This window comes from Lates calcarifer, linkage group LG1 (genome assembly GCF_001640805.2).
Source record: "Lates calcarifer isolate ASB-BC8 linkage group LG1, TLL_Latcal_v3, whole genome shotgun sequence".
Taxonomy (NCBI): Eukaryota; Metazoa; Chordata; class Actinopteri; family Centropomidae; genus Lates; species Lates calcarifer.
In genome coordinates, this window is record NC_066833.1 from 3,207,039 (window position 1) to 3,231,831 (window position 24,793).

General features: G+C 42.2%; 1 protein-coding gene across 10 annotated transcripts in view; it reads left to right on the top strand.

Annotated features, from left to right (window-relative positions):
• dgkh (diacylglycerol kinase, eta) overlaps positions 1 to 24,793 on the top strand; it is a 49,817-nt gene that overhangs the window by 19,024 nt on the left and 6,000 nt on the right. For 4 of the 10 annotated variants that reach the window (XM_018704395.2, XM_018704393.2, XM_018704396.2 and 1 more), the window contains 25 exons: positions 2,588 to 2,692; positions 4,482 to 4,614; positions 8,169 to 8,275; positions 8,996 to 9,121; positions 9,671 to 9,773; positions 11,711 to 11,873; positions 11,976 to 12,084; positions 12,419 to 12,640; positions 13,014 to 13,105; positions 13,583 to 13,682; positions 13,840 to 14,137; positions 14,246 to 14,377; positions 16,049 to 16,183; positions 16,347 to 16,464; positions 16,682 to 16,792; positions 17,236 to 17,332; positions 18,101 to 18,208; positions 19,946 to 20,059; positions 20,152 to 20,286; positions 20,422 to 20,582; positions 20,695 to 20,800; positions 21,164 to 21,256; positions 21,363 to 21,482; positions 22,002 to 22,107; positions 23,549 to 23,679. In XM_018704395.2, the coding sequence (XP_018559911.1) occupies positions 2,588 to 2,692; positions 4,482 to 4,614; positions 8,169 to 8,275; positions 8,996 to 9,121; positions 9,671 to 9,773; positions 11,711 to 11,873; positions 11,976 to 12,084; positions 12,419 to 12,640; positions 13,014 to 13,105; positions 13,583 to 13,682; positions 13,840 to 14,137; positions 14,246 to 14,377; positions 16,049 to 16,183; positions 16,347 to 16,464; positions 16,682 to 16,792; positions 17,236 to 17,332; positions 18,101 to 18,208; positions 19,946 to 20,059; positions 20,152 to 20,286; positions 20,422 to 20,582; positions 20,695 to 20,800; positions 21,164 to 21,256; positions 21,363 to 21,482; positions 22,002 to 22,107; positions 23,549 to 23,679 (3,225 nt within the window). Of the gene's footprint in view, positions 1 to 2,587; positions 2,693 to 4,481; positions 4,615 to 8,168; positions 8,276 to 8,995; positions 9,122 to 9,670; positions 9,774 to 11,710; positions 11,874 to 11,975; positions 12,085 to 12,418; positions 12,641 to 13,013; positions 13,106 to 13,582; positions 13,683 to 13,839; positions 14,138 to 14,245; positions 14,378 to 16,048; positions 16,184 to 16,346; positions 16,465 to 16,681; positions 16,793 to 17,235; positions 17,333 to 18,100; positions 18,209 to 19,945; positions 20,060 to 20,151; positions 20,287 to 20,421; positions 20,583 to 20,694; positions 20,801 to 21,163; positions 21,257 to 21,362; positions 21,483 to 21,979; positions 22,108 to 23,548; positions 23,680 to 24,793 lie in introns of all 10 variants that reach the window. The other 6 variants (XM_051076901.1, XM_018704394.2, XM_018704397.2 and 3 more) reach the window with 4 other exon arrangements.

Sequence of the window (24,793 nt, forward strand, 5' to 3'; positions counted from 1 at the left end):
AGTGAGCAAGAGAAGAGAGAAAGAGAGGGAGTACGACAGATTTACTCCTGTTGTACATGCTGAAAGACTGATTACAGGAGTGATTGAGGTGAGTGATCAGGGAACTGGTCGTCAGGTGGGTGATTCAAGCTCAAGATGCCACAGACCAAACAGACCTTCTCCACAGTCATCTCATTTAGGGCTGCAACCTAGTCATTTTCTTCACTGATTAATATATTTTTTGAAAAAGTGGCTGATGAAAGAGACGTGAATTGGAGCTGACATTAGTTTATTGGCTGTTGCTTTGCCAAGTTTTGATCCAAAAGTTTAAAAAAAGAGTAACCACCAGTAAAATCAGTTACGCCAACAGCAAAATTTTGTTAGTAATTTGTGTTTAAAATTTAGTGATCAGTTCATTTTAGTGAAGTCACTGCAATATATTTAATATGAACTATAACATATGAATATGCATCATTAGCCACCTATAAACGGCGTCGTACCATCCAGTTTTATATAACCCTGCTCCACTATATGTTCGTACAAATTGGTTCATGATTGCAATCTGGTTTGTTCTGATTAAGTTCTTTGGGAGGCTATTGTTTCAGGCATCATCCAGTGTTCTCAACCCGCAGTTGTTCCTTTGCTGGTTGCTTCTTTGCATCTTGGTGCCTTCTTATATAAAAGGTTTCCGTTTTAAATAACTGACATCCTGCTACTTCTTGTCCATTTGTAGCTGCATGTATGTACTGTTAATGATTGCAAGGGGTGAGAGGACAGGAGTCGACCCAGCTATGTTATATAAATCAACCAAGCTTTATTTTACATGTCACAAGAGGTAAAACATAACTGAAGTTTATTAAACTAATGTTTCAGCCTGTAAGACATTTAGTTTTTCTCTAAATTACAGTGTCTGTTTAATAATGTATGTATGTCATGTTCTACCAGAGATTTATCTGTTGACAACACACAGCTATAAACCAGATGGTTAGCTGGCAACAGTAGCCTTCATGTAGAGAGAAAAGCTGTGTTACAGCAGCTGTATCTTTAACACCCCATCATACACACTCATTCACATTACACACAATGCACGCACACATGCAGTCACAGTTGTGCACCTGCTGTTTTCAACACCTTGTAAAAGCCTCAGGTGCTGCTGGTCTAAACAGGCCTGTGAATAGAAAGAGAGAGGGCTGTGGAGGAGAGGGGAGCATCCCTTTGAAAACTGACTTATTTTGTCACAGAATCATTCATGGAAGGAGAATACAATGACTGTTTCACTCCATTTTTCTCCGACTTGTGGATGTGTATTTTGTCTACAGGATGTGTGGACTGCACGGCTGCACCTTTATCCAATTATTCAAAAATGGGCGTAATTCAAGAATAGAATGGATCTCCACAGCAGCTGAATGTATAGCTTCAAATTACGGTGGATGGTTGGTCTGGAATGGTGTGTCAAAAAATCAATGGGCACTTTGTAGAAGAATTAGAAACACAACAAACTGTGTGCAGCAAACAGTGACAATGAATATGACCAGAAAATGGGAGTGATAAGATGACTTTGTAATGGGTCAGGTAATGGCAGTAAAAAATACTGCACTAAATTAAAATATGCATATACTGTAAAGTCACTTTAGAGAAGCTCTTTGTTCAGCTCCAGTACAGTCCAGTTATTTATTTCTTGATTATTTATTTTAAGAATTTCATATACCAGTGTATATATATATATATATATGGTAGGCTTAGTAAATACTCCTCATTAAAACTGGTTGAATTGTTGCAGTTTTTCCCAGTCACGTCACACCAAACTGGTTTGGATTCAGAGGACACCTGTGTCACCTGTGTTTAAGTGTTTGGTTACCTGCACAAGACTGTAATTAATCACAAACATCATTTCTTACAGAGGGAAAGAAACAGGAGCATCACAGCGAGGACATGAATATTGATTAGAGTGATATTGCATTCAGTGTGTGTGTGTGTGTGTGTGTGTGTGTGTGTGTGTGTGTGTGTGTGTGTGTGTAGAGACAGTGCCTCACCAAGTAGAGCAGAGATAACATAAGGAAATGATGAGTTGCGAAGAGATGGAGACAAGAGCGGAGGGAACATAAATAAGTGATGGGGTGTTGAAAGGGTGCTGTATGTCTGTAGGTTTATCTACAGGGAGACTGTCCTTTAAACACACATACACACCCACTCACGCACAGGGAGAGGACAAGAGAAGGGAGGCAGTGGGGGGAGAGAAGCTCTTAGCCTTTACTGAGGCGCTTCGCCTGTCAGCACATATCTGCCTCAACGCATGAAGAGCTAAGAGCGAGAGAAAGAGAGGGTTGAGAGGAAAAAATGCTGGAACGAAGGAAAAGACTAATTCAAGAAGGTGTTAGGGGATAAGTGAGCTAGAGTTAATGAGAGAGAGAGAGAGAAAGAAAGAGGGAGGGGGAGCTTCTCATCTTTTCTCTCCCTTAAAGACCGAGCCGATCGCTCTCTCCTCTCAGTGGCACCGCAGGCTGACGAGGAGAGCGCTGGAAACATTCATCTGTCTTTCTCAGTTTCTCCCACTTTTTAGCCATAGTATCTGTCTCACTCCTTTCACTATCCCTCGCTCTCCCTCCAGGTGATCACTCCATTCCGTAGGCTCATCCTCTGTGCTGAGAACAGGAAAGAGATGGAGGACTGGATCAGTTCGCTGAAGTCCGTCCAGTCCAGAGAGCATTACGAGGTAAGAAGTGCCTTTCCAAATCAACAGATAGGTCCATGTGAGTTTGTGTGTGTGTGTGTTAATGCGTATGGTAGGGAAAGAGGAAAGAGATAAAGAAGAAGAAGACGAAGAAGAGATGGGTGTGTTAAGATATAGTGCCGTAGGAACAATAGAGCTGTTTTTAGGAGTATCCTCTTTCATCAGTAATTTAGCTGTTTTTTACCAAATATTCCTACAGGAATGTTCCTGTAAGTGCATGTATCCTGTTAGGGTTTTTGGTCATGACAAAAAAAATTTATGTAAAATAGTGCTGAGCCCAGATGGGTGTGTGAAGTACAGTGGGAATAAGACTTGTAAGCATGATGAGAAACTGGGGACCTGACATGTTCTTTATGCAGAAGCAGAACATTGATGTTGAGAGTCAGAGACACAAAGCACCAGCAAAGATTCACAGGCACACATGGATGCACATGTACAGTCACAGGCACACAACTTTACAGTCAGCCAGAAATACAGTGAAGGAGACACTCACACTCAGAATCAAAACTACACACAAAAACTCAGACACATGCTGACCATCACAAAGTACATATCTGATTCTGCCACAGTCCAGTTCTTTATGACAGTATGACTTGCTAGATAGCACATAAACACGGAGCCACCGTGTCCACCGTTCCATTTGAATGCCCTCCTTTTTTCTAAGACATGTTTCTGGAAGAATCTAAAAAACAAGCCAACAACATGGTTGTTGACTCATGTGCCACCATTTTTTTTTTTTTTCAAAAACCGCCTGTAACTGTTTAGAATATTCCACTGTCAGCGAAAGATGTAAGACGAGTGTAAATCTGGGTTGTGTGTTGACAGTGACGAGTTGTGGCAAGCAAAGGGAGAAGGGGAGCGCAGGAGGAAAGCAGTACTGCATTTTAATGGCTTTCATTTGGGAGGGAAATCTTATATAAGACCCCATCCCTCACCCCCTTTCTACACTGCAATGCAGCAGCACCCCCAGAGCTCACACACCACAGGGTACACACATGTGCGCACGCAAATGCACACACACCGCGCAAGATGTCAACACAACAGCATTTAATTACTGTCTTCTCTAATGTAGCAGTCTAAGAATCTGAATGTCCTAGTTGTAAGCACCTGTTACAATTCTACTTATGAAACTGTACCGGGGCTGCGCCAACTACTGCAGACGCAACGCCCACACTTGTACAGTACACTACTCACATTAGCCTGCGCTCCTCAGTGGGCTCACTCCAAACACTAATGTGCATAGAAGCATGAAGTTTTCCTGACCAGGTGTCACTTTCATAAAATGATGGAGCTGCAGTCACACCAATGAATGTCAGCTAGTGGAGGGTTGCTTCTGTGGAGTCCTGATGTGCTCTATGTTCTACTGTGTTCTTTCCATATGTCAGGCAGTTTTCTAGGTAGTGTCGTCATGAGGCTCCCCGAGAGAGGAGCGATTAGACCTTAAGGGAAATTATTATTGAAGTGAATTAGTGAAGGAACTAACACAGAAGGAATTAGTGAGGAAAGATGTTGATTTGTGTCTGCAGCAGGAAACATGTAGAGAAATATGATGCATTTTTCAGTTTATTCTGATTTGTCATATTAAACAACTGTGGTACTTGCAATTGTCATGAAAACAACCAGTAACAGTAATATGAAGTCATTTGTAATGAAACCTGCAGTACATATGTTATTGTATATTTTATAATCATGAGGATGTAGTGCACTGTGCTTGCATTTCTGTGACTGTCATCGCAGTGCTGCCAACCTGTTTTAACCTCTCCTTTGTCAGACGGCACAGTTTAATGTGGAACATTTCTCAGGGATGCACAACTGGTACGCCTGCTCCCATGCACGGCCCACCTTTTGCAACGTCTGTAAAGATAGCTTGTCGGGTGTCACGTCTCATGGCCTCTCTTGTGAAGGTAGGTAACACCCATAAATACTACACCTGCTTACTGTTAAAGACACGAATGCTAATGGGTTGGTTTTTGGACGAGTATACACACTGTGTTGTCTTATGTAACACCCTTTAATCCATGGCCTTTTGAAGCAACGCTCACTCATTTCTACATCTCATTACTGACTCATAGAGAGACTTCCTACTCTTTGTTTGAAGAGTACAGTACATTGCAACAGATAATTTGTAACTGTAGGGAGAGAGTGGCAGGTCCATAGGTACTATGGGAAGGTATGTGACTGTGTTGTATAAGACGCTGTGAGTCCTTAAAGGGATAAAATTCTCTATTCAAATGTCTGTCCAAGTGGAGCAGACTGGATATACCAGAGCCAGTGTGAAGCTTTGAAATGGGTGCCTATCAAACTGTAAGCTTGAAGTAGAGGGTGTGAAAAGAGCTTGTGCCGAATTGCCATTAACGCTACACAGACATATGACTTTATGTCAGCCTCTCATGTCATACTGTGTTAATAAGTCTCTTTGAATTTTATTTTAGCATTTCTCATCTGCTTTTCCCCATAGCAGCTTTGGGTTAAAAAAAAACTTAACAGATCCTGTGAATAACGCCATATTTCTTCACCTCAGCTGTGAAGGAACGGTGAAGCAGGGTGTTAATGGGGAAGGAGGTTGACATGGGAGGGCAGCACTATTTTTTGCTTTCTTTTGGCTGGCGGTGACAGGCAGCAGACCTTAATGAGCACCATCTGCATATCCTCTCGTTCTAATTTTGCTAATGTTCCTCCTGTGAGTGCGTGCATGTGCATGTGTGTGTGAGCCTCAGTCCACGCGTGTGTGTGCATGCATATGTGCTTGGTTCAGTGAAGGCAGGGAGAGCCTCTCCACTCAGAGCTCATTATCCTCTACAATGAAGCCCTCTCATATCCAGAGCAGGAGGCAAAAGAAAGAGACATAGAGAGATGGAGAGACAGAGAGACCAAGTCATTAAAGCAGCATCAAACTCCTGTGATCTAAATCAGCCTCCACACACTGAAGCCACACACACACACACACACACACACACACACACACACACACATACACACACACACACACACATACACACACACACACACTTTCAACCAACAATAGGAAGATGCACTTGAGATTTATGGTGGACACGACAGTAGTTAATGTTGCTCTGTATTGGCAGCATAAAAACTCCCTCTCATATTTTCAACACTCAACATAGATTCATTAACATAGCTGTGTTTTTAAGCTATAGATCCACAATGAGCACAGAAGTTGCTCAGTACAATCCAATAGGAGCCCACAGATGTCTGCCAGAGTACAGTCAAATAAGAGACAGTGAGAAGAGGAGGATTTCCCCTCAGAACAGTAAGTGAGAATGGTAGAGAGAGGGAGAGCAGAAAAAAACAGAGGAGAGCGAGAGTGAGCTCAGGAGAGTGTCTCTATTAAATGTTGAGAGCAGCAGCCAAACAGTTTCACAGCAATCAACGTGGCTTACATTTCCCTTCGATTTCCTGTGCAGGACAGTTGGTGGGGATTGATTTGCGCTACCTAGCCACAGACACACACAAACTCCTCTGTCTCTCTGTCTCTATTTCACCTTCTCACAAACACTTATAGGTCTGCACACAGTGTTTCCTCCCAGTCAGGTCTGTGAATGCTTGGGAAATAGCCTGGCCATTAACAGACGGTGGTATCATGTCCTCTGAATTCTCTTAATGCTCTGCTAATGCTCTCTAACAGCATTTAGCGGTAGACTAGATTGAAACATCGATTGTTGCTCCCGGATATGACTTTGACTTAATTTGTATATCTTGTGTAGATTGCCTAATGACAAGATTGTGTGTGTGCATCTCTGTGTGTGTGTCAGTGTTATGTATTAGCAATGGTGGGGTGGCTGGAAGCAAAGCTCCCCAGAGTACAGACATTATTCATGAGTCTGCTAAGTGCCTCATTTCTAATGGAGAAAAAGGCAAGAGCATTCTCCATCTGCCTATACATCTTCATCGAAGTACTCGTGCCATAGTTACATTCAACATTTTAAATTCTTATTTAGAGTAATCTGCATTAAGAACATTAAAGTCAAATGTGTGAAATGTGTTACAATGAAAATCTTCTCATGTATACACAGTGAACCTTGATAGATGTACAGTATGTGACAGGCTGGATGTTACAGTTCAAATAATTACCTTTGTTTGGAATAAATATTTATTGTTACTGCAACCATTTTAAAGGAATAGTTCAACATTTTTGGAATAGTGAAATGAAAAGATTGATACCACTCACATGTCTGTCCATTGAATATGAAGCTGGAGCTAGCCGACGGTTAGCTTAGCTTAGCTTCAAAGACTGAATGCAGAAGGACAACTCTGTCCAAAGCTGCCCACCAGCATGTCTAAATCTCACTAATTGGTATGTTGTATCTCACTTGTTTATTCCATACCAACAAAACATGAATGTTGACAAGTTGATAAAAAATAATCAAAGTTACATACATTTACATACATACATTTTATAATAAAATCTTGTTAGATGCTCAGCGTTTCTGATTCATTGTAACCTCTCAGTGAAGCTCAGTGCGTCTGCCTATCAACACATGCTACACTGTAGCTAGTATGACATCAGAACTGCCACCACACCACATGTACGGGGGCGAATGGCAGGTGCAGTGTAGCTAATAGAAACCAGAGCAGAACTAGGCTTGCACCACTTGCCTTCGTGTCAGCCTGCCAATACAGAGGGTGCTAAGTGATGCTGATCAGTTAGTGGAAGAGAAAACATATGGTATTGGCCACATGGTCTGCTTTGTCCTTATTTGCCTGCTCTGCTAATTTGTTGAGGCTGCTGAGGATTATGATGTAGCTGATTACATGTGGCAGGCATTTGCTTTCACCTGTTCATCACAGAGCAGACTGACTGATGCTACAGAAACACATGCATGTGCTCTGTATGTGAACCACAGTCAGCACCAAAAGCTGAACAGATGCATGGTTGTAACAATCCAGAGTTGGGTCAATTTGTCCTTTGTGGTCCAGGATTTAGGTCTTTCTTAGCTTGGTTGTAGTCCTCCTCTTGCTGGTTACAGATAAATGGATTGAGACCCGTGGTGCTCAGCTAAGTCCTTATGCTTTGCTCCTCTCTGTCAGATATGTAAGTGCAGTACAGGCTTAGGGAGTTTAATAATTACGCCCACTGACATCTCATTAGGGCTTGATTCATTAAAACACTGTACTTTCAGGGGTGTGTCTGTTTCTGAATCATGCATCAGTGTCCAGTGGTTTTCTGCTTGTGAACAAAAAAACCTGTAGAAATCTATGAAATTAAGCATTTAGCATTCAGTTATCCTGGGAGCTTTTTAAATCAACTAAATGTCAGTCCCATCACACAATTGAAATTTGATTTATTACTGCAATACGATGTATGTTTAAGTTTTATTTTTAAACAGTATCCATCTAATTTACTAGTACAGTATGACTGCTGAGTAATATGAGCTGCTTTTAAAGGTGGATGTCGTCAGCCTGACAGATATTTCTGTTAAATGTTTGTATTTTTCAGTGTGCAAATTCAAAGCCCACAAACGCTGTGCTGTCAGAGCCACTAACAACTGTAAATGGACGACCCTGGCTTCCATAGGGAAGGATATCATTGAAGATGAGGATGGGGTAAGTTTGTGTGTGTGTGTGTGTGTGTGTGTGTGTGTGTGTGTGTCTGTGTGTGTGTGTGTGTGTGTGTGTGTGTGAAATTTTAATTAGTTCATTTATTTTCATGGAAATTGATTCTAACATATTATGTCATGTGGAATGGGAGGGGGGTGGGACGCCTACAAGAACTGTCATGTGACCTCAATGACTCTGAAGGTTTTAAAAATTCCACAAGGTTAAATGCCTGGTCTACATACCAGTCAGTAGAAGCCTTTTTTGGATGAGAGGTGAAGCATCCTCAGGAACCTCAAGCAAGTCCAGTTGCCTTTGTATAGCAGTTAGAAATCACTTGTATTGTGTGCTTATTGTGCTTATTTTAAAGGAATTGTTTGAATTTGAATTGTAAGATCATTCAAGACAACAGAAAGCATTATCTCAGCGGCTAATTCAACTTGACTGTGTTATTGACTGTAGTTGAGCATCTAACAAGATTTTATTATAAAATGTATGTATGTAATGTAAGCTGATGCGACTCCCATATCTGCTACGCTGGTGAATACTCATGCAGAACTTTAGCTACAAGTAACTGAGTCCTTTTCACATACAGCTCATGGTTTGTCTGGGAGGGAAGAAAGTCTTGAAACCAATGCTAATGGAGGAAAGTGTTTCCAGGAGGAAATGATAGATAAAAGCAGACAATGCTCCCATTTCTTGAACTGTGTATATGTGTTAAATCTACAGATCGCTATGCCTCACCAGTGGTTGGAAGGCAACCTGCCCGTCAGTGCCAAGTGTGCTGTGTGTGATAAGACATGTGGCAGCGTACTGAGACTGCAGGACTGGCGCTGCCTCTGGTGCAAAGCTATGGTAAGGCATCTGTCACATACACATACATTTTAGCGTTTGAATTGTCTCTGCTAAATACCACTGGTATTAAACAGGATTAAAATCATACTAGGAACGAATTGTTTGAATTTGAATTGTAAGATCATTCAAGACAACAGAGAGCATTATCCCAGCGGCTAATTCAACTTGATTGTGTCATTGACTGAACTGAAACTCATGCCAGTTACATGGGTCTGACTGATGGTTCTTGACTGATTTAATATTGGGATGCTGGTAGTTTTCTATCAGACATGCTGATAAGTGGTCGTCACCAGCCGACTTTACGACAGCTGAATAATGTCTGTACTCTGGGGAACTTTGCTTCCAGCCACCCCACCCTTTCTAATACACAAAGCACATCCCCTAACATAATCATATTAACCACTCAAATAACAATGAAGCAGATGTGCAAAAGGCAGACATGTTGTTATAAAATCAATTATCAATTATTATAATTTTTAATCACCACACCTGAGATTTATGTCATTTCTATTGTATATTTATATGTTGCATTTTCTGTTCTTCTTTCAGGTGCACACAGCCTGTATGGACCTGTACCCTCGCAAGTGTCCTCTAGGTCAGTGCAAAGTCTCCATCATTCCCCCTACGGCACTCAACAGCATTGACTCAGACGGTAGGCACCACACACACACACACACATGCATACGCACATACACACACCATCACATGCGCAAACACGCTGACTCACTCAAAAGGCCAGAGGTTGTTGCCAGACAGCACCTAAGAGGAATTGCCACATTTCAGAGGTGAATAAATGAGATTTCATCCCATTTGGTCAACTGATGCCTTCGCTCTGGACTTTGACCTTTCTGCTCCGTCTCATTGAGGGATGGTGGCCGCAGGGCAAAGAGGGAGAGAGTGATGATTCACTCCAGTTTGATCAAGGCATCATGGTCCGTTCAGGCATGCAATAATTCACATATAGTGCACACACACACTTACCTTTTCTCACCACCAGCTTCTTTTGTAAAATGCTGAAGCATGTGCTGGAAAACACAGAGACAAAGTCTGTATTATTATTTTCCCTTCGGGTAATTGATCTTAGCATCAAATCCATAGTTTCTCATTAGCTTCCTGCTAGTCATAGATGGTGTTAGAGAGAGGGACAGAGCACGGGTATGTGCTCCAGGAAATTGCAGTTAAAAATAGCCCAGTCTGACAGGTTGACACACACTTTTCTGAGGGCTCGAAAGAGATCTTAAGACCAGATGTGTGTGTTAGAGAAGAATTAGAATTAGATGCTTCTGGACTTGCTGTGAAAATGGACACGCACACTTATCATTTCATGAAAACAGATGAGCACACAGAAGAAGACGAGCTCTGCAGATTGGCTCCCTCTGTTCATCGCAGTATGTGTGTGTCCTCTGTGTTTCTTTGGTCATATATGTCATCTCTCTGTCTTTCTCTGTGTTCAAGTCTGTCTGTAGATGTGTGTGTGTGTGTGTGTGTGTGTGTGTGTGTGTGTGTGTGTGTGTGTATTTACCAGAGCCCACATTAAACTCATTCTAAATGGAGATCAGCACCTGCGAGACAGACTCAGATAAGCATGTGTGATTGGATTACTGTTGCAGAAGCCACACACACACACACACACACACACACACACACACACACACACACATAGACACATGCACACATGCAGTACACACACAGTCCAGTGAGTCTGTGAAAAGCTGGCATCGGCTAATTTGTGGATGGATAAAATAGAGGCAGAGAAAGGGAGGATGGGGAGTCCAGATGAAAGGAGGCGGATAAGATGAAAACAGAAAAAGGAATAAGGGCAAATAAAAATGAAGATGCATCCTACATCTCTGTCTATCTCTCTCTCTCTCTGCCCTTCACTCTCTCTACATCTCCTCACGTGCCAGGACCCCCTCTGCCCAAATGCAGGCTGGGAAGAGGGGGAGTTTGGTTGTAATTGGCTGGGGGGCAGACTGTAGCACGTGCTGGAGCGTCGTGACTCCCCTTCCCTCCCCTCCATGCCTCTCTCCCTCTCTTCTTCTCACCCTCCCTCATTCCATCCGTTACTGACAAGATCAGAGAGAGAGAGGGAGAAGCAGAAAGGGAAAAAAATCGAAGAGGGTAGACAGAGATTAGAGAGCAGAAGGAAGAAGTGAAGGAGGATGAAAGGGGAAAAAGGACAAGAGCAGATAGCAGTGCCACACACACATATACGATGGAAGCCCTAATATGCACGAAGCTGTCACCACAGCAGGGGTGTACAGATTATATTGTGAGCACAGAAACCTCTTGTTGCATCACCTTCCACAGATTAGCATATTTGAGTGTGTGTTCGTGCTCTATTAGCAAAACGTGTTTTTGGCATGTGCTCTGTGTGTATTATTCTTTGACTTTGAGTTATTTCGTACCAGCCACTCCATCCAATACTGCTACTCTAGATTTATCTGCATGGTGGTTACTGGTTATACAGAGAGGCACAAATGTTTCTATTCTTGCCCTTTGTAGTATCCAGTTCTGCAGCTTGATGTGGTTTTATTCAGTGTGAATTGCACAGCAGTAAAATGGGGTGTATGAAATTTCTTACCTCAGGCTTCTGGAAAGCCACCTGTCCTCCATCATGTGCCAGTCCCCTCTTGGTTTTTGTTAACTCCAAAAGTGGCGACAACCAGGGAGTGAAATTCCTGCGACGTTTCAAGCAGCTCCTCAACCCGGCTCAAGTCTTTGACCTGGTCAATGGTGGGCCGCACCTTGGGTGAGGTAGAACAAACAGTTTGATGTGTACTGATGCAGACAAAGTACTGTATGTAACTGTAGAAATCAGAACCCTACAAAATAACCGATTTATCTTTGTCAGTCTGCGCCTGTTTCAAAAGTTCGACAACTTCCGGATCCTGGTGTGCGGAGGCGATGGCAGTGTGGGCTGGGTCCTCTCAGAGATTGACAAACTCAATCTACACAAACAGGTAATACAAAGTATAGTGAGTGTATTGTGATGTCAACAAAAACAGCACTGAGCAGAAATTTAAATCTTAGTACTGAGATAGCAATTCATTTCCCTTCTACTGTTATATTATATGCTGAAAATGTAAGAACAGAATAAGATGGAAGTAGATAGAAAATGATGTGTCTTTGGTCAATGGCCAGTTGAGCTTTTTGCCTTTGCTCCTGGCCAGCTTACATAAAGACATGCACTCATTATACACACACGGGCAGACATGCAGACACACACAGATCTCATTTTGAATGCTGCAGGCATGTATTCCCTGATGCCAAATAAACCCTCTGCATGCATTTCAGTGCCAGCTGGGGGTGTTGCCGTTGGGCACTGGCAATGATCTGGCGCGGGTGCTGGGCTGGGGCCCATCATGTGATGATGACACCCAGCTGCCCCAGATCCTGGAGAAGTTAGAGAGGGCCAGCACCAAGATGCTGGACCGCTGGAGCATCATGACCTACGAGATTAAGATCCCACCTAAACACAGCTGCCCCACCACGCCTGAGGGAGCTGACGACTGCCAGGTACTCACAGGAGCTGACAGATATTCACACGCATCAGTAGACACAATCAAACCCAGCAGGGCTTCCAGACAGACAGATGTGAGTGGGAGGTAGTTGAGCACATCCTGCAAACAGTGTCTGACATTTCCAATTCAACTTCACCTTAGCTCAGGTTCAAAAGTGGACAAAGGCATAGAAAATTAAAAAATAAGTTTTTCTCACTCTATACCTTTACAGACGTTTGCAGCATTTCACATACTGAAGAGTAAAATGGACGAGCATTTACTTATAGCTGTCACGCTGGCTACAGGATTCAGTCTGAATGTGGTGGTGTTTTCTTAAAACAACACTTAAATATACTTTTTATGTATTTGTTTATGTATTTTATTTCCAGTTTCACATTTCTGCCTATGAAGACTCAGTCGCTGCCCACCTCACAAAGATCCTCAACTCTGAGCAGCACTCTGTGGTCATCTCCTCTGCCAAGTAAGTGACTAACATAACAGCATGACCCCAAACAGGCAGAGTAGAATCAACACAAAATAACCACCTACAAACTAAAAATTCATCTGACATTTTTAACATATCTGAGGCAGCACATTTCGGCATCTCTAAGGATCCTTTGTCCCAAATAAAAAACACACACCTGCATGCCTTTACATGCAGGTGTGTGTTTTTTTTGCCATGTATTTTAAATAGCACAAGATTATTTAAAGGCTGATTGGTGAACTGGTGCTAAACTATATTTTTCAAGTTTTCTAAGTTGTTTGTAACAAAATACATAATGACATATAAATAAAACCCATTAAGATAGGAGATTAAATAGTTAGAAATGAGAATGCACAATATTAAAAAATAAAATCAGCTTAGTCATTACAGCAGTAATCAGAGATCTGTGTGAGCGTGTCTGTTCTTTGTGAAACATTATACCATGAAATGTTGACGTTTTCTTCCTTGTCTTAGGATCCTGTGTGAAACAGTGAAGGATTTTGTTGCCAAAGTGGGAAAAGCCTATGAAAAAAGCACAGAGAACGCAGAGGAGTGCGACACAATGTCTCTCAAAGTAAGCTTCAAAATCAATGCAGTTAACATCCATAATCCACCTGTGCTAAAAGGCAACTTGCTATATATTACATTTCTGCTGATTTGCTTCACTCTGAATGCTGCCTCAGCACTCCATCTAACCTCTGTTTGTGTCCCCTATCCTCTGTGCCCACCAGTGTGCCATCCTGAATGAGAAACTGGACTCCCTCCTCCAGACCCTCAACACAGAGGCTCTACCTCCACTCCCCCACTCCACCCCTCCTATTGTAGAGGAGGAGCAGGAGGAGGAAGAGGAGGAGGAGGAAGCCAGCGAAGAGAGCCTGACAGAGCTGAAGGAGAAGCTGGAGGAGGAGGAGACGGAGAAAGGAGGAGGAAGTTCACCACACCAGCTGTTCAAAAGCAGGGAGCAGCTGATGCTCAGGGCCAACAGTCTGAAGAAAGCTGTGCGACAGATCATAGAACAGGCTGAGAGAGGTACACACATGGTCATTATGGAGGGAAAACCCATCTGAACCCTGAACGTGTAGGCTATATATGAATTATTATATTATTGTATTGACTTCATTCAACTTGTGTTTTCAGTGGTTGATGAGCAGAATGCTCATACAGAGGAGACCGAGCTACCATCTCCACTTGAGTTCAGGAAGGACAGCGAGGAAGAGAACAGGGACAGTGAGAAAGATGAGGACACCAAGGAACTGGAAGCAGTGCCATGTAAGTTCATCGCTGCCTCTGCTGCCGCTGCCTCGGCCTGTCTGGCCTGGTCCCGTTCCAGACCCGTTAGCCAACCTTTTACCAGCTTGACCTAATGCATTTCCACCCTGGACCATTTCCAGAACATCTAACCCGTCCAGTCTTGCCTGTTCGATTTCCAAGTCACCCTCTCTGCCAGCTGGCGTTTTCATCAGTAACTGTCACCTAAAAGGCATTTTTGTTTAATTAAAGATTGAGGCTTACTTTGAGAAAATAACTTTGACCTCACCTAGTGGATGTCTTAAAACACATTCCCCCCACTTATTTCTGTTCTTGTAGTTTGGGCAAACATGAGAATAGACAAAGATATAAAAGCCCATATTGTTCTCTTCTTAGTGGTCAACATAAAAATAATGTTACTGTAAGAAAAAGTCCAGAGGATTATTTTACTTTGTGAAGTGGAGTGAAGTGAAGTGAAATAGAAAATTGCTCAGGATTAAAATGTTGCCACCCTGTGGATTGTGTGCTCTCTGCACCACAGAAATCCAGACACATAGCTAATGGAAAAAAAGTGCTGCTGACGCAAATCATGTTTCCTGTCATAAATAAACTGGAGGATTAGTGCTAAAAGTGCATGGAGAAACCCTTCTCCTCTGTGATATTCCACCTCTTGCACCAGACTAAGCTGTTTATCTCTCCATCTTCAGTCTCCACAACAGTATGTGGCAACGGAAAACTTCTTTAATAATAAATGATGGTACCTGTGGAAACTGTGGCGGCAGGGCCACTATAAAGTCCCTGTTTGCCTGTGTATGTGCATCTGAATGTGTGCTGCTTTCTATGTGGACCCACATGCATGTTAATGTGTAAATGTCCAGTGTGCCTCTGTGTGAGTGTGTGTGGATCAGCAGCAGGATGTGTTATTGTCTTAGGGGCAGAAGTTCTTCCTGTTTATCATGGAGCTGCTTCCTTCCTTCCACACATTTTTCAGCCGTTGGAAGACCAGGAGGTATCAGTCAAACCCTCTGCTTTGTATCCTCTCCTTGTTTCCTCTCATTGCCTCCTTACTCCTTCCTGACCTGGACACAAATCAAAAAAAACACTCTGAGCAAGTAGAGGATGTGAACAGAAAGGATTGTGACTTGTGGTTTGGTCAGATTCATTTTTCAGTGAATGTCAGTCCCCCAGTGTGCCAGTCTTGCATGTATTTGTTTCCCCAAAGAGGAATCACATGATGTCAATGTGAGCAAAGTTGCTAACATTCACTCCTCCTGGATGGCAAACACACAACATTCAGGAGTGGTCATCATGTATTCACATGGTAAAATACACACCAGCTGAACGCTAAAGAGAAGAGCAGCTATGTGAAGCTGTACGTACACAGAGGCTGTGTAACACTACATAACTAGGTATGCATATTTTTAAATGAGACATTTTTTAACAAACCTGTCAACAATCAACTAGGATATATTTTCAATCTGTGAATTAAAAATGTATGATTTTGATAAGGCTGTCACAGCCTTGGTACCTTGTGCAGAAAGAACAGCACTTGAATCCTGCAGATTAAAAGTTTCATTTTCACAAATATAACAAAAATAACAAAAATGCATAATTCATGTTTAACAAATGTTAAACAGTTTGGGTGATAAAAATTTCTTAAAGTGAAACAAAGTTTTCTGTGTGTGTATCCAGCCGCTAAGAGTCCCTGTTCTCCTACGGAGAGGAGAGTGAGCCGCAGCACCCAGTCCTATGGCTCCTTCACCATCACCCCATTCACCACCAGCAAGGAGAACCTTCCTGTACTCAACACACGCATCATCTGCCCTGGTAAACACACACACACACACACACAACACATAATGTTTTCTATTTCACAGATTCCATAAAACAAATTTTTTCCTCACCTCACTGTAACAGAACACACAACGACAGCATCACTTGCACATTTCAGTGCAGCCTTGTGTGACTGTATTTGTATGTGTGTGTGCAGGCTTGCGGGCAGGTCTGGCTGCCTCCATCGCTGGTAGCTCCATCATTAGCAAGATGCTGCTGGCCAACATCGACCCCTTTGGTGCCACACCCTTCATCGACCCTGACCTGGATTCACTGTAAGAGCCCTCTCTCTTTTAGTGTCTCGTCCTGTCTTTTCTCTACTTGTCAGTCTGTCTGGTTTTACGTCTCTCTCTCTCTCTGTCCATTCATGTGCAAATCTACTGTATATCCACATCTTTCTCTCTCACCCCCTCTCTGTTTGTCTGATTGTCTGTTTGTCTTTCTTTGTGGGCTTACTGAATTTATTGTGTGCGTGGCTGATACTCCACGCAGAGAGGGCTACATGGAGAAGTGTGTGATGAACAACTACTTTGGCATTGGCCTGGACGCCAAGATCTCCCTGGAGTTCAACAACAAGCGAGAAGAGCATCCAGAGAAATGCAGGTGAGAAACATTTACCCCAGGTACCTCTGCAGCCATTAAGGCAACTGGCAATCTATTTTTGACCACAGTGAAAGTTGAGCAGTTAGCTGATTACACATTCATCCTCACATGCTACATATTTTATGTTGATTGGTTTCCTGTGTTATGACTCTTAAGAAAAGAAATACAATCAATAGAGGCTATTATGCACTAACAGTGCTTCTAATGTGTATAGCATTTTACCAAGTGAGAAACACTTACCAGCATGTGTGTGGTTTTTAACTCCTTCCTTCCTCTGTCAAACCAACCATCCATTACATAATACTTTTCTTACAGCCCACACTCCTCCCAGATATTCTCTTGATCATTTCCAGTCAGTGCTGAGAAAACAGCTTTTCAGTTAATATTATCACAGTCCTTTTTCTACACACTGTTGTACACACCCTCTGTTCCTTCCTATACAGGAGTCGTACCAAGAACATGATGTGGTATGGTGTTTTGGGCACAAAGGAGCTTCTGCAGAGAACCTACAAGAATCTGGAGCAGAAGGTCCAGCTAGAGGTGAGAGAGGGGAAAAAAACAGCAGGGTATGTGAGGTTTTGAAAGAGTCTGTAAATGTATAACTCCCAAAGCCAAAATGCATTTTGCCAGAGCAGATTTCACTATGACCAAAAGTCATAAAAAGTCAAAAAAAAAAAAAAAAAAAAAACTCTGAAAATCTATAGACCCAGGCAACTGGAAGCCTCACCAACTAGCTAACAGTGGGCAGTGATTAAGTTGAGGATGTGACTCACCACTTCTCAACACTCTTGAACCTCTTGAAAGACTATTTAAGCTACGTGTTATGGATGCAACGTGAAGCATGACTCTGCAACTGCCCAGCCTATTTCTTACCTCAGATTTATTCAGAAACTGATTTGAACTGCTCAGGAGAAACAACATCTCCAGGACTGCTGCTACACCTCTCCACTGTTAAAAACCAGCAGATGGTGTGTTCATGTGGTCAAGTGTAGGGCAGTTTTGAAATGTTAATAGTCTGCTGGCTTTATGATTATGTTTAAGTTTAAACCATTCTAAAGTGCATTAAACTGCTTAAATTACCATGTAATTGTTGTACAGAATTCTTTTGATGATGTTCAATCAGAAATTGTTAAAATTATTGCTGTAAAATTGGCCTTAAAGTTGATTAAAGATAAGGTAGTGACTTAAATTAGATTTGATGTTTGATGTGATGAAACCTGCAGAGTTTCTTTTCCAGATACATGTACCTTCCCTGCTCCCCTCCCTCACTAGTCCAGCTGAGCTCCGCTTGTTATTTTTTGTTCCCAGTGTGATGGCCAGTACATCCCCCTGCCCAGCCTTCAGGGTATCGCAGTGTTAAACATTCCTAGCTATGCAGGCGGGACCAATTTCTGGGGTGGTACCAAGGAGGATGATGTGAGTACATTTACAATACTCTAGATGTTCACAGTGAACTCTGTGTAATGTTCCATCCTGCTGGACGTGCCCTCAGTTGGCGAGTCAGATCACCTCTCAATAGGAAAAGGGAAGTTTTCCCACTCGAGCTGATGTCAGAAATTGGCCAGACTCCTGGATCAGGGCTCCATATCTGTCTTTGTTTGTCTCATACTTTCTCTGTCTTTTTGTCTGTTGTTAAAACTATGGGAAGACAACCTGGCTCCTAGTTTAACATGACCTCGATAGCCTGGAGGTAGAGAGGGAGAGGGATGGTTAGAGTGTTTGCGCTTGTTTGTTTAAGGCTTGGAGCACAAGCGCTGCTGAAGGATTAGAGTGTCAGCTTTCTCACACGCACACACACACATACACACACACACTTACACACATGCATGCACACCCCTTAGTGAGCCCCTGCAGAGGTTACCCTTGGACACAGGCATACAGTATGTGCATTTTGTGTTATGTAACTGTTTTGCTGGAGAGGAACAGAAACAGGGAAAGAACATTTAGTTAAACTTAGTTATCATGTACACACACATACACACACACACACACAGACATACTTTACAATCTGAGGTTTTTGTCTTGAATAGATTTGCCTGTTTTGTGGTCTAATCATACATTTTGTCACTTTGCAGTTGATCTACACTTTAGCTATACATCAAATTATAATATTGTTAAAATACAAATGACTGACACCAGAAACTGATAATAAAGGAAAGATTCAGCTTTTGTCTCTGATCAGCATGTTGCCATCTCTGCTTTACCACCCAAAATGCAATACAGAACTTCCTGCTAAATGTATTTTGGGTTCCACCTAGTGGCCAAGGCCTAGTGACAACGCATCTGATCATGCGCTTTGATAATTTTATTTCAGCGAGTCCAACAGATTTTTTGCTGAGCCTGTGTACTTTGGCAGATGCTGACTCCTTACTGCTTTGACCTTTTCATGGGCACTTTGCTGGCAGAGATCAATACCAGACTTGTTGGGAGCCTCTTCTTTCAGAAACAATGCATCTCTCATTAAGGCTCCAGCTAAACTGAGCTGACAGAGAAAAATGTTTTCTTTGAGGGAAATATTACAGATATAACAGGAGGACTGAGATATGGGTTCACAAATCCTCCCTGTCGCTATTACATTTTAGGATAAAACTGGTGATATTTTCTATCTTTCTCAGTGTAAACAAATATGAGAAGACTAAAACCAATAATGAATTTATGCTGATGTTTCCTGCCTGCCTGACTAATTATTCCTTTGTGCCATAGACTATGGGTGAATGACTTGAAGAAAATATCCAGTTGCAATTTCATCATTGTTATGGATAAAATATTTTAGCTGCTTGTTGCAGTCCTCCCAGGATTTCTTTGAACCAGTCAGTCGGAGAAAAATCCATTAATTTAGCTCGCAGCAGCTCAAATATTAATATATTACATTTTTGGAATACTTGACAATACTCAAAAATATTGAGGAAATTGCTCAAGCCTTTTTAAAATGTACATCTTCAGTAGAAACTAATGGATTTGTGGCTTGCCACAGAGAGGATAGGCTGCGAGGTATTGAGACAGATTAATGTTCTTATCCTTTAATGAATTTTGTTGACTAAAGGAAAATATAGAACAATACCAGCCTCATCCTTAGATTATACAGTGAACAATCAGTAGATGCAACATGGTGGCACACATACATTTCCTGAACTTCATTATTTTGTTGTGCAGATTTTCTGTGCCCCATCATTTGATGATAAGATCCTGGAAGTTGTGGCTGTGTTTGGGAGTATGCAGATGGCAGTCTCCAGAGTCATCAAACTGCAACACCACCGCATTGCACAGGTAAGAACACACACTAAAAACAACATATAACAAAATGTGCACAATAGAATATGTTTATTTATGTCTAATCTATTTGTCTGTGCCCAAATTAGTGTCGAACAGTGAAGATTACCATCCTGGGTGATGAGGGCGTTCCCATTCAGGTGGATGGTGAGGCCTGGATCCAACCACCTGGAGTCATTAAAATCCAGCACAAGAACAGGGCTCAGATGCTCACCAGAGACCGGGTGAGACAAGGAGAGGGAGTGAGGGGAAGTGGAGTGGGGCTCAGTGAAGAGAGGTTGGATTTTGAGTGGGAAACGGACAAAACTTTACAAGAATTGCTTTACGTGATACACTTATCCTTTGATTTTCCCCTGCAGGCATTTGAGAACACGTTGAAGTCATGGGAGGACAAGTTGAAGTATGATAAGCCTCCTCTGCGGCCTCACCTCTACCCACAGCAGTCTGTGGATCTGGCTACAGAGGAGGAGGCCGCCCTGGTGCAGATGTGCGCCCGAGCTGCAGAGGAGCTCATTACAAGGTAAACTCCAGATGCCCACAGGCCTTATGGATATATGAAGAATCCAGGATATTACCATTTTGTTTTTTAATTATAATTCACAACCTCTCACATGTGCTCCGTCTAATCACAGGATATGTGAAGCTGCAAAGACCAATGGGCTTTTAGAACAGGAGCTGGCTCATGCTGTTAATGCCGCATCTCACGCCATCAACAAAACACACCCAAAGTTTCCAGAGGTTAGCTATCAACACAAATCACACAACACACGTTTTCATTCTACGTTGAGCACTGGTATGTTTCTCTGTCGTTTGATTAGCCTGAACAGGAAGAAAATCAGAAAATTAAATTTGTGTCAGAACAAGCTCACATCGTAAGTTTTAGCTGCATTTCAGCTTGTTTTGATAGTACCCTCACCATGATTGTTTTATATTTTGTTGCACATTAAACCTCTAAATGGACTAGTTTTGCTGCTCCTGTTATAAAGTGAAGCTAAGCCATTCAAAGCTTCCAGAACTGTTGAATAAAGAATGCACACACTGTTGTATTTGTGGTAAATACTCTAATACTGTACTGTAGTAACTGCTGTGTCCCATTGCCAGAGTCTGACTAGGAACACAGCTATAGAGGTGGCCAGCACTGTCAAGGCTCTGTACAATGAGACCGAGTCTCTACTGTTGGGCAGAGTCTCTTTGGTGAGTTATTATACCCTAACACTAAGATGATCATTATATTAATGAATTCTTTTACCTTTCTTAACTTGCGTGTAGTTGATCTTGGCTTGTTTTCTCCCTCTTGCAGCAACTGGACCCACCAGAGGAGGAGCAGCTGTCCAGTGCTCTGCAGAGTGTGGAGTTGGAACTGGCCAAACTGGGAGAGATCCCCTGGCTCTACCATATACTACAGCCTAACGATGAGGAGGTAAGCAGCCACATCAAACACTGACACAGGCATGAACATGGACACACACATCCCTACAAAGGCAGTGACTACAGAAACAGTGAGGTCAAGAGAAAAGGGCTTAAAGTTTTCCGGCTGTACACCAAACAGTAAAATAGATAGAAAGTTTGTTAAGTCTTTCATTTTGTCTTTTTAGTCTGAATATTTTTACCCAAAGAAGTCACTGCCACAGAACCCACACAATAGCTAAAATAGCTTCATGAAGACAGATTTATTGCAGGACTGTTGCATTAGTTTTAGCCACTGTAGATGTACCTAATAAACTTATTTAATTGTTTTTTTCTAGAATACCAATACCAATAGTATACACACATTAGACTGTGTAAAATACTTCTCTCATATATATATATATATTATATAATATATATATATATATATATGGTCTACCATACTGTATGTCTTTGTGTAACATGGCTCCAGGTAACGAGAGAGCTCAGTAGCTAAATGAAAGGCTATAGGTTGACTGTGCTTATGTACCAGGAACACTCACTGGGTTACGGCAAGAGGAACAGTCGCAGCAGCATGTTTCGCATTGTCCCCAAGTTCAAGAAAGAGAAGGCTGCCAAGAAGACGAGCCCTCAGTCAGGTAGGGCTGTGCCACAGTTTCCCTCAGTAGTGAACAGACTGGACAGACAGACTGCTTATGTCTGCTCAGGATGGGGAATCAGTCAGTCAGAGTCTGTCCCATCAGCTGTGGGGATTTAATAGGGAACATGATTTACACTGCCTGTTAAAATGTAGTTACATTACACAGTTGTCACTACCTTTAATTTGAAAGGATGGTAGCATTAAATCACTGAATGACAAACTGAATGCTCAAATGTTGCTGTGGTTCAGATCATTTAATGTATTAGGCCAAGCAAGATTTGATTTCTCAATCACAGTATAAAGTTTAAGTTCAAATAGTATGAAAGTTGCTTTGTTTCTCTCAGCCTTGTAACTACAGAAATCATTTCTTGTGGTCAAATACATCATTATATACACAGATTAATAAATACTTGCACTAGTGGCAATAGGGATGATAAGCTGGTGAAACCATCCTTCATTAAGATTGTATAACTTTGCTTAAACTTTACACTCTTTATGATGACGATACACATTCACACACAACCAAAGTAAACTTGGTTCTGCCACCAGTTGTCATGGTTACTTCTCACCATGTCCCTTGCTGCCATCATATTACAGTCCATGCATTAAGGTATTACTGTGTTGGAGAAACACAAAGAATGGGTGTGTGTTTGAGGTGTTATATCCCACAGTCTGACCCTAACCATCAACTTGCACCCCCTCCGCTCCATTCATGCTCTCATCCAGCTGTCAACATGGCTTCAGAAGGCACAAAGTCAGGAGAAGAACAAGGCTACACCAAGGAAAACCCTGCAGGGACTGAATATTTCATTTTAATACAAACAAGCCAGAAATCAAATCATTTTTGTTGCGTGTTGAACATTAAAAAGTCAAGTAAAAATGATTCAAGCAGTCCACTCTTGATGTGATGAAGTGGGTATACATTTTTATTCATGCTAGAAATAATTATAACAGTCAGATTAAGTTTAAAAGTGTAAGCCCTTCCTCCTCTCATCGTGGGCTGGTTCCTGACTTGTTGGGCTGTATTTCCTGCAGACCGCACAGGCTTCCACCTCCCTTTACCTCCTACTATTTCTGTGTGTTCTGATCGGGTCTACCATACAGTATGCATGCCCCCAGTCTTCCTGGAACGCCATTGGCCTTGTTCTGACCAACCTTTGGCCTCTGTCATACTCCTCCCTCCTCCGCCAGCTGCCGCCACTGCTCTCCCGCTTTCCCTACCTTTTTTTCCTCCATCTTTTCTTTCAGTGATTTACCACAATTTGTGCCCATTCGTGAGGTTGTGTGTGCTGACATGTTCACATCTGGGTGCTGTGTGAGAGAGAGCATGAATGGGACAAGCAGTTAAGTGACGTGGGAGAGTGACAGTGTGTGTACACCTGTGAGGCGCTCTGAGCCTCTCTCTGCTCTGCTCCGTGTGTGTGTTTGTGTGTGTGTAGTGGAGAGATGGGGCACAGAAGAGGTGGGCATCTGGCTGGAACAGCTGAGTCTGGGGGAGTACAGAGACACCTTCACCCGACACGACATTCGAGGCTCGGAGCTGCTGCACCTGGAGAGGAGGGACCTGAAGGTACACACACACACCTGTTGACACACCTCAATCCCTCAGTGAATCTGTGTGAATCGTCTCCTCCAACTCACAATCAACTCTCTCTCTGTCTCCTCTTGGTCTATTTCTTATGCTCTTTAACCCATTGTCTCCCTGTTGTGCCACCTCTCGTGTTGTGCTGCATTGCTCTGCTTGGCTTCTTCTGTCTGACCGTTGCTTTGTGAAAGCGACTCGCTGTGACCCACTAACACTGTGTATCTGCTGAGAGGGGAACCCTACAGGGAAGGGATGGGCTGAGAGTGGATAGAGCAAACTGAGCTGGGCTGGTTATAGAGAGCTGAAGTCAGGCAGTGAAGCCAGATTGTGTGAATCCAATAAAAAAAAGGAAGATACAGTTCACTGGAATTTACAGGAGATTGAAATTAGCCCGTGTCATGTGTCTTTACACTGATGTACAAACAGATCACACTTCCACACATGTTCACATGAACTTGTTCTGACTCATGGGTCAGTTGCGTGACACCTTTCTCCTCAAAACCTAGGTGTATATCAGCATTGCAAATGATGTTGCCACCCTTTTTTCACATATACAAGAAAGACTGAGACAAACATGTCTGTGTGTAAGTTCAACTGAAGAGAACACTAAGATCTGTATGGGCTGCAAAGAAGTGAAAACAAGCTCCTCTCCTTGTATAAAGATTTTCTCTTCTTACATATCTGTGAGCAGTTGTATTTCTTTTCATAGCCAGTTTAGGAAAAAGCCAGCTGACAGATGACCCTACTCCCAGAGCCAGACTGAATTGCCAATGTAAAAATAAATGGATTACAAAAGAATTAATTCCAGTTGTGTGTCTTATCCAAAAAATATCTAGAGATAAAGATAACAGAGATATTAATCAGTGAAAAAGCAAAGTTGCTATACAGTTTTGATTGAAATTAGTGCCTAAACGGGACTGTATGAATAAATGATAACAAGAACGTTTGTACCATAAATGGATAATTAAAAAAAACATTTTTTGATAACAAAATTAAATTTGATTATTGAAGAAGTGTGACTAAAACTGAGCAGAACATTTTGCAGCTGAAAAATAAACTTCCTTTCTGTTGTCCAATGTATGTAATAGAGACATTTCAG